The sequence below is a fragment of the Narcine bancroftii genome, chromosome 2 (genome assembly GCF_036971445.1).
Source record: "Narcine bancroftii isolate sNarBan1 chromosome 2, sNarBan1.hap1, whole genome shotgun sequence".
NCBI lineage: Eukaryota > Metazoa > Chordata > Chondrichthyes > Torpediniformes > Narcinidae > Narcine > Narcine bancroftii.
In genome coordinates, this window is record NC_091470.1 from 258,193,912 (window position 1) to 258,209,108 (window position 15,197).

The following is a 15,197-nucleotide window of genomic DNA, read 5'->3' on the forward strand; positions in this document are numbered from 1 at the left end:
ATGCTCAACAAAAATATATTCCGGTCAGGAAAAAGGGCAGCAAGGGAGGGAAAATTCAACAGTGGTTAACAAAGGAAATAAAGGAAAATATAAAATTGAAGGCGCAGGTGTACAAAGCTGCAAAGAGCAGTGGGAAACTGGAAGATTGGGAAAACTTTAAGAGACAACAAGGGTTACAAAGCGGGTAATAAGAAATGGGAAAAAGGATTATGAAAGTAAATTGGCTCAAAATATAAAAACAGAAAGCAAAAAATTTTATAAATATATAAAACGGAAGATGGTGGCCAGAGTTAACATAGGACCCTTGGCGGTTGAGAAAGTAAAACTGGTAGCAAAAAATGAGGAAATGGTCGAGGCATTAAATAAATATTTTGTGTCAGTCTTCACGGTGGAAAACACGTCCAGCATGCCCAAGTGCGGAGTTAAGGATGCAAATGTTGGGGAGGGCCTTGATAAATAGTTGTTACAAAGGAAGTAGTGATGGAGAAACTAATGGGACTAAAGCCAGACAAATCACCTGGTCCTGATGATATGCATCCAAGGGTTCTGAAGGAAATGGCAGAAGTTATAGTTGATGCATTGGTGGTCATATACCAAAATTCCTTGGATTCTGGACAGGTCCTGGCAGACTGGAAGACAGCAAATGTCACGCCACTTTTTAAGAAGGGTTGTAGGCAGAAGACTGGAAATTATCAGCCAATCTGTGGTTGGGAAAAATGCTTGAAGCCATCATTAAAGATGAAATAGTGAAATTTTTGGAACGTAAGGGTTCAATCAGGCAGACGCAGTATGGTTTTAGAAAGGGAAGATCTTGTTTGACAAACTTGTTAGGATTCTTTGAGGATATAATGGGTGCGGTGGATAGAGGGGAACAGGTTGATGTTGTATATTTGGATTTCCAGAAAGCGTTTGATAAAGTGCCGCACAAGAGACTTATCAGTAAGTTACAGGAAAGTGGAGTCCGGGAAAATATATTGGCCTGGATTGAAAATTGGTTGTCTGACAGGAGGCAGAGAGTCGGGATAAATGGGAGTTTTTCAGGTTGGCAGAGAGTGGTAAGTGGGGTGCCGCAGGGGTCAGTGTTAGGCCCACAACTGTTCATCATTTACATTGATGACTCGGAGGAGGGGACAAAATGTGGTGTAGCCAAGTTTGCGGATGACACCAAATTGAGTGGAAGAGCAAATTGTAATGAGGATGTGGAGAGTCTGCAGAGGGATATAGTTAAGCTGGATGAGTGGGCAAAGGTCTAGCAGATGGAGTACAATGTTAGTAAGTGTGAGGTTATCCACTTTGGCAAGAAAAATAAAAGAGCTGAATATTATTTAAAGGGTGAAAAACTACAGCATGCTGTTGTGCAGAGGGACTTGGGAGTGCTTGTGCATGAATCACTAAAAGTTAGGTTGCAGGTGCAGCAGGTTATTAAGAAGGCAAATGGAATGTTGGCCTTCATTGCTAGAGGAATTGAATTCAGGAGTAGGGAGCTAATGTTGCAACAGTATAAGGTACTGGTGAGACCGCACCTGGAGAACTGTGTCCAGTTCTGGTCTCCATATATGAGGAAGGATATACTGGCTTTGGAGACGGTCCAGAGGAGGTTTACTAGGTTGATCCCTGGGATGAAGGGGTTAACTTATGATGAAAGATTAAATCGTCTAGGATTGTATTCGCTCGAGTTCAGAAGAATGAGAGGAGATCTTATAGAAACATATAGGATTATGAAGGGTATGGATAGGATAGATGTAGGAAGGTTTTTTGTGCTGGCCAGGGAAACTAAAACAAGAGGACACATTCTCAAGATTCAGGGGAGTAGATTTAGGACAGAGATGAGGAAAAATAGTTTTTCCCAGAGAGTAGTGAATGTTTGGAATTCTCTAACCAGGGAAATGGTTGAGGCTGCTTCATTAAACATATTTAAAATTTGGTTAGATAAATTTTTACATGATAGAGGAATTAGGGGATATGGGGAAAAGGCAGGTAGGTGGAGTTAGGTCATAAATTAGATCAGCCATGATCGTAATGAATGGCGAAACAGGCTCGATGGGCCATTTTTGGCCTACTCCTGTTCCTACTTCCTATGTTCCTATGTTCTCTTAACTGCATGAAATGACAAAATCAACATTCATCTGTGTAACAAACACAAGGATCAAACCTGTTGACCCTAAAATACTGCCCGTTTCATCAACAACGGACATCACGGTTAGTGCAGCAGTTAGCACCATGCCATTACAGTGCCATTGACCCATATTCTAATCCACCACTGTTAGTAAGGAGTGTGCATGTTCTCTCCATGACTGAGTGAGTTTCCTCTGGTTTCCTCCCACATTCCAAAGACGTACGGGGTTAGTAGGTTGATTAGTTACAAGAGTATATTTGGGTAGCACAGGCTCATGGACCAGAAAGGCTTGTTACTGTGCTGTATCTTTAAAATTAACATTTTCAGTGCATATTTCACTAAGCACCATTTATTATTCCATCCTGCCACACTCTTCCCCCCCACATCATTCCATCCCCTAGACTCCCTTACCCCCACATCACCCCATTCCCCCAACATCATTCCATTTCCCCACATTCTCCCCTTTCTCTGATCTCATCCCCTCCCCCACATTTTATCCCATCTCCCCACATCAACCTACCCTCATGTCATTTCATCCTCCTCCATTCTCCCTTCCCCACACCCACATCATCTCCCCACATCAACCCCTCCTCCACTTTCTCCCAGCCCAGGTCAGTGCCTGTCCCTGGGCTGCTGGTTACTAAGAGCAGTGGGGGACCATGTCACTTACTGATGCAGAGCTTTCCCTTGGGCTCCTGGAGCGGACCATCCGGCCCAGCACCTCCACTCCATTGGTGCTGATGTTCCCTGCCGCATTGATCGCTCTCTCCCCAATTTTCTTGCAGTCAATCATCAGCTTTGCATGGGTTTTGGTGATAACCACGTGCACCTGTTGTCAAAGAAAATTACAGAGTCCATTACATCACAGAGTCCATTTGGTCCACTGCCCCAATACTTGATAAGCCTTTGGTGACAGTTCCACTCCATCCCCTTTGCACCTTTCCTGGCTGGCCCATGGGGTGCAGCCGTGAGCAGCACAACTAGCAGGTACACTTTTCACACCACTCACACTTGCTTCACCAATCAAGATGGCATCCATCCTGTTTCACTCCCATTTCTACAACTCCCCTTCTACTCCTGAAAAGCAGGCCATCCCAGCCCAGAGTAAACTCAACGGTAGGGCAGCGAGAGTCTCTGGGAAGAGAATTCCAGAGATTCACAACCTCCTCCCAATCTCAGTCCTCAGGGATGAGATCATATCCTGAGACTGTGCCTAAGTCTCCAGCCCTAGGAAACCACATCTCAGCACCAAACCTGCCAAGAAATTCAGCTTCTCTCTTGGTCCAAAGTACATGGGTCAATTGGGTCATTCTGTCCTTGAGGGTCAGATCCTTCTCACAGGAACTGGTCTATACTGAACTGTCTGCAATACAAAAATGTCTTCTCTTCTGTAGGGACACCAAATGTGCATGGAAAGAGGCATTTTGTTCTACCAAGTCCATACATATCTTCAAACACCATTTACACTAGGCCTCCTCTACATCAAGGAAACTGAACACAGACTGGGAGATTTTATCGTTCGGCACCTTGGCTCCATCTGCTGCAACAGCAAGGACTTCCCAATGGCCAACCATTTCAGTTCCACACCCTATTGCCACACAGACATGTACTGCCAGGTTAAGCCCACCCAAAAATTGGAAGAACCACACCTTAGAACCATAGAACACTACAGCACAGAAACAGGCCATTTGGCCCACCTAGTCAGTGACCAACTATTCTCCCCAATCTCAATGACCTGCACCTAGATCATAGCCCTCCATAAGCCACCCATCCATGCACCAATCTGAAATTTTCTTAAATGTAAAAATCAGACACAAATTCACCACTTCAACTGGCAGCTCGTTCCACACTCTCACTACTCTCTGTGTGAAGCTTCCCCTTAATGTTCCCTTTGAACATTTCACCTTTCACCTTTAACCCATGTCCTCTAGTTCCTGTCTCACCTAACCTTAAATTAATCTCCGCAGTTTCCAAAGCTGACAGCACAAATGTTGACTTTCCAGTTTCTGGTAAACATCTCCCTCCATTCTCTTGCTTCCCCTCATCCCTCTAACTCATTCCCTTTCCCTCTTTCCCCTGCCTGTCATCCCCACCTTCCTTCCTCCAGTCTCCCCACCCTTTCCCTGCTTTTCGACTGACAAGAGAGCACATTTCTCCGCAAGCTGTCCTCTCCCCCCTCGCCTCTCTGCTCCTCCCCCTCCCACCTGAATCCACCCACAGGCAGATCGATGCTGGTGGGAGTGGGGAGGAGCAGAGAGCCCTGTCCTTCTTTTCCTTCCATCCCTCCACTTTCTTATTCAAGCTTCTGCTCCTTATTTGTCATGCCTGAAGAAGGCTCAAAACAGCGAAAGCCTATTCCCCTCCACGGGTGCCTCCTGACCTGCTGAGTTCCTCCAGCACTTCTGTTTGCTGCAAACCTCCCCAGTGTCTGCAGTCTTTCTGGATTACCTCCCATTTTTTTTTAAACTTCCCACATTTCCATCAACTCTCCCCAGATTCCACCCCTCACCTACGTGGGAGACAAAAGAAATCCATTAATCCTGCACATCTTTGAGCCCCCAGAGGAAACTCAGCAGCGACACAGAAAAGGTGCAAACTCCAAGGTCAGAATCGAACCTGGGTCTCCAAAGCTGAGGCCCCAGCTCCATCCATTGTGGAGCAAAGCTGCCCAGTCTGTCTAAGACGCAAAGCAGGGAAGTCTTCCTCATCCTTACGATAAATAAAAGCCAACACACCATTCACCTTTTGAATTGCTTGTTGCATTTTTAATCTTTCTGCCTCAGGATCATACGTGTATGATAATACTGGAGCAAGGTCCTTAAATGGTGATCTGTCATCAACTGACCTTATGAAAGCTTCCATAGAAAATCTTCTTAACCTCTGGGTTGTCAAAGGTGATGGTCTGGAAGTCATCCTTGTAATCATAGTTAAAATAAGTGAGAGCTTTCCTGCCATCTAAACACAGCAAGTATAAAGGTTAAAACTGAGGAAGCATTTCAAGTTCAAGTTCATTATCCTCCGACTCGACAGAAACAACCAGAAGAAACTGTGTTTCTCCAGGCCACAGGGCACATGGTATATTTAGTTTTTTTTTACCCAGCTGTCTCAGTTGACAGAGTAAAAAATAGAATTGTGAACCATCTTATGACTTGCTGAGAATCCCTGGCACCAGAGAGATAGGCAAGGGGACCACCAGAATAAACATCAATGTTGGTTCCATGGCAGACAGAGTTCACCCTCTATTCAATGCTGGGGGAGCCCTGCATTCTTGGAAATTAAGGTGAGGAATTAAACCAAGGGCTCTGATTAGCAAGACAGGGTAATGACTTAGGAACCATACTAAAATAAATCTGAATATACGATACCCATTAAATACATTGAGTCCAAAGATCTATAAAACTTCCTTTGAGACCCATTTATATTTTTAATGCTATTATTTCCACCTCTCCTGTTGTTTTTAATTGAGAGCTTGCTGATCCAAGGAGGGAATTGGGGAGGGGGGGAAAGGAGGGGGAGTGAAGTCAAAGGAACGTATGACCAAAACTCCTCACGACACATGCCCTGCTCAAAGGATCAATGGATGGCAGAGTACACAGCAGAGAACCACAGCAGTAGCTCAGTGGACAGCATACACCTCTGAGCCAGAAGATCATAAGTTCAAATCCCTTTCCAGAATACCTGAGCCTTGTCAAGGCAGATCCTACAGCTGTGCTGAGCCAGAACTGCACGGGGCAGGAACCTCAATCAGGCCTCATCTCAGTATTTTAAAAGTGAGAAAACTTTCTCCCCAACGATTTGGGCAAAATCAATCTCAACAACATTTGGGAGTCGACCGACGGGGACGACCTGTGGCAGGAGACCCAGCAAGGATACAGAAGCAGCTCACCAGAGAAGGATGAAGATACAAAGATACAAAGAAGAGAAGAAGATGACACAGACATAGATACAGACACAGAAGAAGACCAAGAATTTCAAAGGAAAGATGAAGGTAAAATAGAAGGACAAAGTTTAGATAAAGTCTTTTTCAAAGAACAAATGAGGTCATTAAAAGAATGGCTATCATTAGAATTTAGTTCAATCAAAAGAAAAATGAAAAGTGCTGAAGACAGAATGCAAAGCTTAGAGTTGGTCATGACTGAAATAGGGAAAAGAGTAGAAAATGTGGAGGAACGAGAAGCTGCTGTAGAAATGGAGATAAATGATTTAAGAGGGAAGTTGGAAGAGAGCAGAAAAAAATTAAAGAGACAAGATTTATTGTCACAAAAAAATTGACGTATTGGAAAACTACAGTAGGCGAAACAACATAAAAATCATGGGCCTAAAAGAAGACAAAGAAGGGTCAGATATGAAGGAATTTATAAAAGGATGGATCCCGAAGGTGCTGGGAACAACAGACTCACATGAAGAAATAGAAATCGAAAGGGCGCATAGAGCGCTAGTACCGAAACCGCCACCACATCAAAAACCGAGATCCATATTGAGAAAATTTCTAAGATATACGACAAGAGAAAACATACTGGAGCAGGCAAGAAAGAAGGTTAGAGAATACAAGGGTCAAAAAATATTTTTTTACCGGACATAAGCTTTGAACTTTTAAAGAAGAGGGAGGAATTCAACGCTGCAAAAACAATCTTATGGAAGAAATGGTATAACTTTATATTAAGACATCCAGCAGTACTCAAAGTATTCATTCCTGGGGAACAGAAGAGACTGTTCTCAGACCCCAAGAATTTGCTGTATGTTTGCAGGACAGGAAAAGAGAGGAGGTGGAGTGACAAGAAGTATGACCGTGACCGGCAAGAAAATATGTAAAAATATAAAGTAAAAATAATGTATATATAAAGATTTAAAGATGGATAAGAGAAAGGGAAGAAGGAAAAAAAAGTTTTGTTATAAGTATAGGAAATTAGTGTTCTCTGGGGGGGCTGGGGGTGGGAGAATAATGGTCACTGTGAAATCGGTTGACACTTGCGAGTAAGTTCGCAAACCGAATGGAAAGGGGAGTTGTGGTTGCCGTCACAGGACAGGAGCCAATCCAAGGAGTATTGAGATTAAAAAGGAAAACTTGAAAAACAGTAATGGGGAAAAAAAAAGGGGGATGGAGGTAGTGAAGAGGCAGAAAAGTGAAAATAAAGATGCAAGATGGCTACATTGGACTATATGACTATAAACATTAATGGATATAACCAAGTTTAAGTGTATCCCACTGGAAAAAAATCACATATAATTTATAAGACAAAGTTACAATATTTGAAAATATCTGGGAACCATATATGGAACATAACAGAAAGAGCAGACCTAGGACCACTACCACCTAAAATGATAAGAAGATAAACATGACCAGATTTAATGCGAATAAGTAGATGATACGCCTTTTTTGTTTGTATTCATTTTGTATAAAGATATTGTTCTATTGTATTTTATATATCCAATATCTACTGTTTTTGGAGGGGGTTGGAAGGGGGAAGGGAGGGATGGGGAAAAAAAGAGAAAATGCCTGTGAATATTTAAAGAGATACATCTGTAAATATATTGGTTGATATGGTTCATTGTGCGATAAATAAAGAATTACAAAAGAAAAACAACACTATTTCATTCAGTTCCAGTCAGCATATTACTGGAAGGATTATGAAGCTTTAGAGAGGGTCCAGAGGAGATTTTAACAGGATGTTTCCTGGACTGGAGAACATGTCGTATGAAGCAAGGTTGACAGACCTGGGGCTTTTCTCTTTGGAGCGATGGAGGATGAGAGGTGATTTAATGGAGGTGGACAAGATCATGTTGGACTTAGATAAACCCAGTAGCTTTTTTCAGGGGACATAATAATAAAGACCAAAGAACATCTGTTTAAGGAGTGGTGGGAACTTTAGGGGAGATGTCTTCTTACAAAGAGAGCAATGGGTGTCTGGAAGGCTTTGCCTGGGGTGGTAGTGGAGGCTGGTACAATAAGGACATTCAAATGACTCTCAGATTGGTACACAGATGTAAGAAAAATAGAAGTTTAAGGGTGTGAGGTGAGGTAGGGTTATATCATTGAAGAGCAGGTTAACATAGGTTGGCACATCGTGGGCTGAAGGGCCTATACTGGAATGTTCTATGTTCTAAATTCGAGTTGTTTTCTTGTAGAGTTGGTGAGATCTTGCTGTGTGCAATATGGCTGCTATGTTTTCTATATTATAAGATTACACTACTAAGGTATCTCAATGGTTGTAAGATTTTTTTTATTTAAAATTTTGAGTTACAGCACAGTGGGCCTTCCAGCCCATGAGCCTGTGTCATCCAAATACACCATTTAACCTACAAACCCCATAACCTTTTGGAGGGTGGGAGGAAATTGGATTACCCAGAGGAAATCCATGCAGTCACGCGGAGAAAATACAAACTCCTTACAAACAGCTGCAGATTCTTATCTGGGTCACTAGCGCTGCCATAATGTTGTTCTAACCTCTACACTAACCATGCCCCCTGAAGGGAAAGGCGCCACAGAAGGCCATTAAATAAGAATGTGCTTCATACCCAGCTCACTCTCAGGAGAGAGCTTTGAGGAGGAAGACAGGAGATTAGTTTAACTTGAGTCCTGTCGCACATGACACTGTAGTTAAGGGGGGAGGTTCTTACTGTCCAGGATGACTCCAACCAAAGGCTCTCTCTGCTTGTTCAAGATCTCCCAGAGGGCAAAGGGTTCCTGCGGAGTGTCAGGAAGCAAGCGGAACAGGAAGCTGATGGTGTAATCCGATGGTAGCCCATCGGGATGGACATTTCTGGGAAAGATAGAAAACAGTTCCCAGTTGAGATGTTTTATCATTTGTTGGAATCCACAACCAATACGCTCAATGCACAGCGCACAATCAGACAATAAGGCCCCTCTGCTGCATATTAGCCTCCTTCCACCCCCTTCCTCCTCCCCAAGCAATGTCCTTCTATTACAAAGTCCCACTGAAAATACAATACTGCTGTTAATTCCACCTATTTCCCAAGGGAAATATAAATGAGCGTTTTGTTTTGATGGTTTGTAGTTCTGGTCTCCATTGTAACGTGCACTATCTTTCCTTTATCTATCCCACTCAGGTCTCTCTGAGGACTCCGTTAAATGCCTGGCTGGGTTTTAGTTTGAGAACACCCCCATTTTCCAAATGCATTAACATTTTGCCATCTGAATGGAGTTAAACAAGGAAGTCTGCAGATGCCGGGGTCAAGTGCAATATACAAATGTTCTGGAGAAACTCAAGCAGATTGCGCAGCATCCAGAGGAAGGAAAGGGTACCCAACATTTCAGGCCTGGGCCCTTTGTCAAGATACAAGCAAACAGACAGGAGCCTAAGGAAAAGGGTAGAGGGAGGGTGGAGAAGAGGAGAGGATGCGGGAGGTAGCAGGAGTAGCCTTATTCCTTTCCTCCAGCTCTCCATTCTCTCCCTTTCTTCTCCGAGAGCTACCCTCTCCCTTGTTAGGTAAAAACATCATGAGCTGGGAATGTAGAGGGAGTCACCCAGTGCTGGGCCGTAACAAGATGCAGTTGTGACCTTGTACTCTCAAGATAAGAGTGGGGATGACAAATTGATGTGCAGGAGGCTAGCAGAGAGGGACAGCAACAGTTTATTCATTGGACAATGTCATGGTATGATAATTTACTAAGTACGTATCCTAAGGTATATAAAAAACACCACTTGCTGATAACGGCAGAATGCGCCTTCTCCAACTAACACTGTTAGTTGCAAGTGTTACAATCCGGCAATAAAGAACAAAGAACCTTGATTTCGACTCAGTCTGGTGTTTGACTCACTCATTCATGAACAAAGCAGACCTAACACCCTCTATCACTTCACAGATAGTTTCTCTTCTACCCTCCCACCTCCCACCTCCAACCTCCTGTGCTCCTGCTTCTTCCTCCGTCCGTCCTCTCCTCCTTTTCCACCATTTTTTTTTTTCGGGTGCATGCTATTTTTGCTTTTATTTTGATGAAGGGCCCAGGCCTGAAATGTTGGTTACCCACTATGGATGCTGCATGACCAGCTGAGCTTTTCGAGCACATTTGTGTATGGCAACAATTTCACTGTCACTAGAATGGCTCCTCGGCATCCCCCTCCACCCCCCCCCCCCCCCCCCCCCGACAGCGACACCCACATTCTCACTGATGGCCCAACAGTTCTTGGGGTCTGGTAAGAATCAGGAACAGTTGTCCACTCACAATTGAGAGTCTTCTTCCCCGTTCATCAAGGACATGGCTGAGATCCTACCTCAGCACTAATTTCCTGCATTATGCTTAGATTTCCCCCAAATATTTGGAAATCTATTGACCTCTGATCTCATTAATTGAACTCTGAATTAAAATTTCAAAGGGTTACCACTCTCTGAGAGGTTCTCCTTCATCAGCATTCACTGGCCTGCCTGTTATTGTGACCCCCCCCCTCCTCTCTCCCCACACCCCAGACACTAAACCCACCCACCCTTCCTCACACTGATGTCTATCAACCCACCTAATTGAGCTGTGGAAGAATTTTACAGGTTTCTGCGAGACTCCTCACGCCCCCCCCCCACCTTTCTTTCTTCCAAGCTCGATCAATGCCTAACCTACTCACTGATCACCCAATTAGCTAACCCACAATCTCAGGAACCAATCCAGAGAATCTCCATGGAATTCCCCATACAGGCAGCAGATCAGTTTTTTAACTAAGGAGAGTAGAACAGCCCACGATTCTCCATGTGTGGCTTACCAAGTCCCAGTGTGCTCTGCCTTCGGACAACAGCACTAAAACTAATCACCCCATCCCTCTCTGCATTAGGTGAGAAATGTGATCGTCGGCTGATCCAGTCACTGTTTAACATCCTTCCCAAGCTACACACCACCTTGAGATGTTGCACAGTGATGTTTATCTTCAGTCTCTTGATTAATCGGCATGCAGGTGATGCAGAAAATATTTTTATAACTTTCCAATTTCTACACTTACCTTGTGGGTTGTGAAACAAGAGCATCCTTGTGTAGTCTGAAACAGGGGAAACTGTTGAACGATCCAGATTCCAGTGACACTCCCGCAACAGAGGCATACTGCTTCTCAATCAGGCTGAACATCTCCATCATTCTAAACCCTGCAAGGAAAATATACTACGCTTTCAGAACACAAGATAAAACAGAGAAAATGGCACCGAGCTATGATTGAACATAGGACAGCGCCGGCCCTTCATCTCACACGGTTGTGTAAACTTTCTTCACAACAATTTAACCCTTTCTTACTTCACACCTATAACCCACTATTTTTCTTAGCTAAGAGTCTTTTGAATGTTCCTATTGTACCAGCCACCACCACCACATCTGGCATTGCATTTCAGGTACGCACCACTCTCCATTCAAACAAACTTACATCTGACGTCTCCCCTGAACTCTCCTCACTTTAAACAAACATCTTCTGGTATTTGCTCTCACAATCTGCTTTATTTCTGAACTTCAATATGCTTTCTCACAACAGAATGAGTTTGCCTCTCACCATCCATCAGAATTTGCCTGAAGCCCTGGGGAGCCTACGATGATAGAGGAGTACAAATGCTGCATAATCTGGGATCGTGACGAAATAACCTGGGTCCCTCTAGCTTCCCACTATTCAGCGAAGGACTGGTGGTCACATTGCCCTCTGAAGTGAAGATTGCCCCAGTTCCTTCATAGCACCCCACCCCCCCCGCTCAAAAACAGGGTAACTGTGGGCAGGAGCTGCATTGCTCTCAGTGACAGCACCAATATGAGGGAAAGGTTAAATGGATGGGACTTCACTGACACCCCACGAAATGAAGTCCCACATCCAATGTATCTGTGCTGTCTTTTCCACAGAGCACGCACTTAGTTCCACATATCCTACTTCACCATAGCTTTCCTTCATTGCCCTTTCTTCAACATTATATCTTCATAGAGTCATACAGCTTGGAAACAGGCCCTACATTGACAAAAATGTCCCACCCACACTCATCCCACCTGCCTGTGTTTGGCCTGTATTCCTCCAAACCAGGGGTGGCCAACCTTTTAATTTTTAATTTAGACATACAGCATGGTAACAGGCCATTTCAGCCCACAAGCATGCACCAGGGGTGTAGGTTAATTGGGTGGCATGGACTCGTGGGCCAAAATGACCTGTTACCATGCTGTATGTTTAAATTTAAAATTAAAAGGTTGGCCACCCCTGCACCCTTCTTATCTATGTATCTGTCCAATTTTATCAAAAGCATTGTAATATTACCTGCCTCAGCCATCTCCTCCCCAGTCTTTTCCATACACCCACCAACCTCTGGGCAAAAATAGGTTCCTGTTAAATCTTTCCCTCCTCACCTTGAGCCTACAGTATGTCCTCTAGTTACCAATTTCCCTACTCGGGCAAAAAAACGCTCTGCGTTCATCTGATGTAATCCTCTTATGACTTTTGTCCATTGCTGATCAACTAGGATCTAATTGCCCATGCTGTTACTGGCCACTTTTCAGCTCATTTCCATTTGGCTAAATGAGCATGTCTCCAGTCTATAATGATAACAAGTGCTCAAGTTCCAATCATATCCTGCACATTGGTCTGCTAACTAGAGGTCTTCACTCTCGACACCCATTGATACCTGGAACAAGCCAGATGCTCAGTACCCTGAACAAGCTGCCCTTCATTCACTCCAGATTATAACATCCATTGATATTTTGCAAGAATTTTCATCTCCCTATCTTGTTCTTCTGCCAATTGTCTGTTAACAAGCCTCTTGTCACTGGAACCAGTTTGCACCTATTGGAATCATAAAACCACGGAACACTACAGCACAGAAACAGGCCCTTCAGCCCATCTAGTTCTGCTGACCTGCACCTGGACCATAGCTCTCCATTCCCCTCCCATCCTTGTACTTATTCAAATTTCTCTTAGGTGTCAAAATGGATCCTGCGTTCACCACTTCAGCTGACAGCTCGTGCCACACTCAGTGTGAAGAGGATTCCCCTAATAATGCTTTTAAACATTTCACCTTTCACCCTTAACCTGTGTCTTTTAGTTCTTGACCTCAGTGGAAAAAGCCTGCTTCCATTTACTCTATCTCACATTCTAACAAAATTAGCCTCCCTTAACTATTCTGTTACAAGTAGAGAATCCCCCTCATCCCACCTCTCCTACCACCACCCCCTCATCCACCTCACCCCTTTTCCAGCTTCTCCAAGCTTCCTTCATTAAACATTTGGTGAAAGAGCCACAAAATTGAGTCCAGGTCAGACAGCATCCAAGGATAGAAATTTCAATTTCAGGACTAAGATAAAAGGTAAAATTACATCAATAGAGGGGGGAAGGAAGTTGTGATTGGACAGAAGATGCAAAACGTTGAGAGACAGGAGGGGGGAGTGACCAATAGGGTGGGGGTTGGGCGAGGGAAGTCCCTTCTGTCCTGTACCCCATCCCCTCTGGGCCTCTCCTCCAGCTTCTTTCCCCCTTTTTAGACATATTTCACCTAGTCTCGATAAAGGGTCCTGTCCCAAAATGCTGACAGATCACTTCTATCCTCGGATGTTGACTGACCTGCTGAGTTCCTCCAGTAATTCTTTGCTCAAGATTCCAGTATTTGCAGCTTTTGTGTTTCTCTAATGTTTGGTGAAGAGTATTTTTCTTCTTTGAGAAGAAATGCAAGTGAAGACACCCATATTTTACTCACAGCCTCTCATTAATACATTATGCTTCACACCTTTTATACAGGTGCCCCATAGAACTGCAAGAAAAGTGCCTCAGTTAGCATGGAACAGTGAACCACCAAGTCGAGTTCTTGCTACACGTTGGCTAAAGCTTCAAGAGTAATTCCAAATAATGTCATTTATGGTGAAATGTTTAAAGGGAAGATTTGGGAGAACTTCATTACGTTGAGAGTGGTGAGAGTGTGGATCGAGTTGCCAGCTGAAGTGGAGAATGCAGGCTCCATTTTGACATTCAAGAAAAATTTGATTAGGTACATGGACGGGAAAGCTATGGTCTGGGTGCAGGTTAATGGGACGAGGCAGAATAATAGTTTAGCATGAACTAGATGGGTCAAAGGGGCTGTTAGTGAGATATACTGTTCCATAGTTCTGAGGTTTGAAAGCTGCTTGCCAAATTCAATATGGGTAAAATGCAAAGGATTACCAGTAACTTGCAACTGATGTCAAATAGGTTGAATGTCTAAAGGTTCACCACCATATAGTTAGATAGTGTCAGTGTGTTGTACGCTGCCTTCAAAACCCATTCTAATTAATACACTGTAACGGGTAAGTTTCTGTGCTGGAAGGGGGTGAGGCAGGGAGAATGGGTTGTAAATCTTGAATCATAAGGTCAGAATAAGGGGTTGCCCACTTAATACTGAGATGAGCAGAAATTTCTTCCTTTTGGAATTTCCTCATCTGCGAGCTGGGGGATTTCAGTTGCTGAATGTATCATTAGCCAGTACGTTGGGCTAATTGGAGAGCCAGGGTATGGGCTGCAGGTAATAAAATGGAGCTGAGGCCAGGATTTCAGATCCTTCAATTTCAGATTTATTGTCAGAATACATACATGATAACACATAAAACCCTGAGATTTCTTTTCCTGCGGGCACGCAAGAATGACAACTAATTGGTAGTGCAACAAAAACCGTACACACCGTAAACAAACAAAGAACTGTAAACAGATAACAAATGTAAACAAGCTGACTGTGCAATAAAAAGGGAATAAAAAAGCCAATCGATGAAGTGCACAAATTTAAGGACTTTTACGAGTCTCTGATTGAGTTTGTCATTGAGGAGTCTGATGGTGGAGGGGTAGCAGCTTTTCCCAAGTCTTGTGGTGTGAGTCTTGCAGCATTTATACCTCTTTCCTGATGGCAGCAGCAAGAACAAAGCATGTGCTGGGTGGTGTGGGTCTTTGATGATTGCTGCCGCTCTCCAAAGGTAGTGTTCCCTGTAGATGTATGTGGTGATGGCGTTGCTTGTGATGTCCTGGGCTGAGTCCACTACCTTTTAGAGGGCTTTGTGCTCTGGGGTATTGGTGCTCCCATACCAGACCGTGAGCACACTTTCCACCACACCTCTAGAAATTTGCCAGGGTTTCTGGTGTTATACCAAACCTCTACAAATTCCTGA

General features: G+C 43.8%; 1 protein-coding gene across 7 annotated transcripts in view; it reads right to left on the reverse strand.

The window, feature by feature from the left end:
* The window catches only part of col14a1a (collagen, type XIV, alpha 1a), a 311,666-nt gene that overhangs the window by 80,194 nt on the left and 216,275 nt on the right, over positions 1-15,197 (reverse strand). For all 7 annotated transcript variants that reach the window (XR_011352149.1, XM_069920939.1, XM_069920938.1 and 4 more), the window contains exons 31-34: positions 11,062-11,200; positions 8,735-8,877; positions 4,962-5,071; positions 2,787-2,945 (exon numbers count right to left, since the gene is read on the reverse strand). Coding sequence is in view for 6 of the 7 variants with exons in the window: in XM_069920939.1 (XP_069777040.1) it covers positions 2,787-2,945; positions 4,962-5,071; positions 8,735-8,877; positions 11,062-11,200 (551 nt within the window). In the remaining variant the exon portion in view is untranslated. The remainder of the gene's footprint in view (positions 1-2,786; positions 2,946-4,961; positions 5,072-8,734; positions 8,878-11,061; positions 11,201-15,197) is intronic.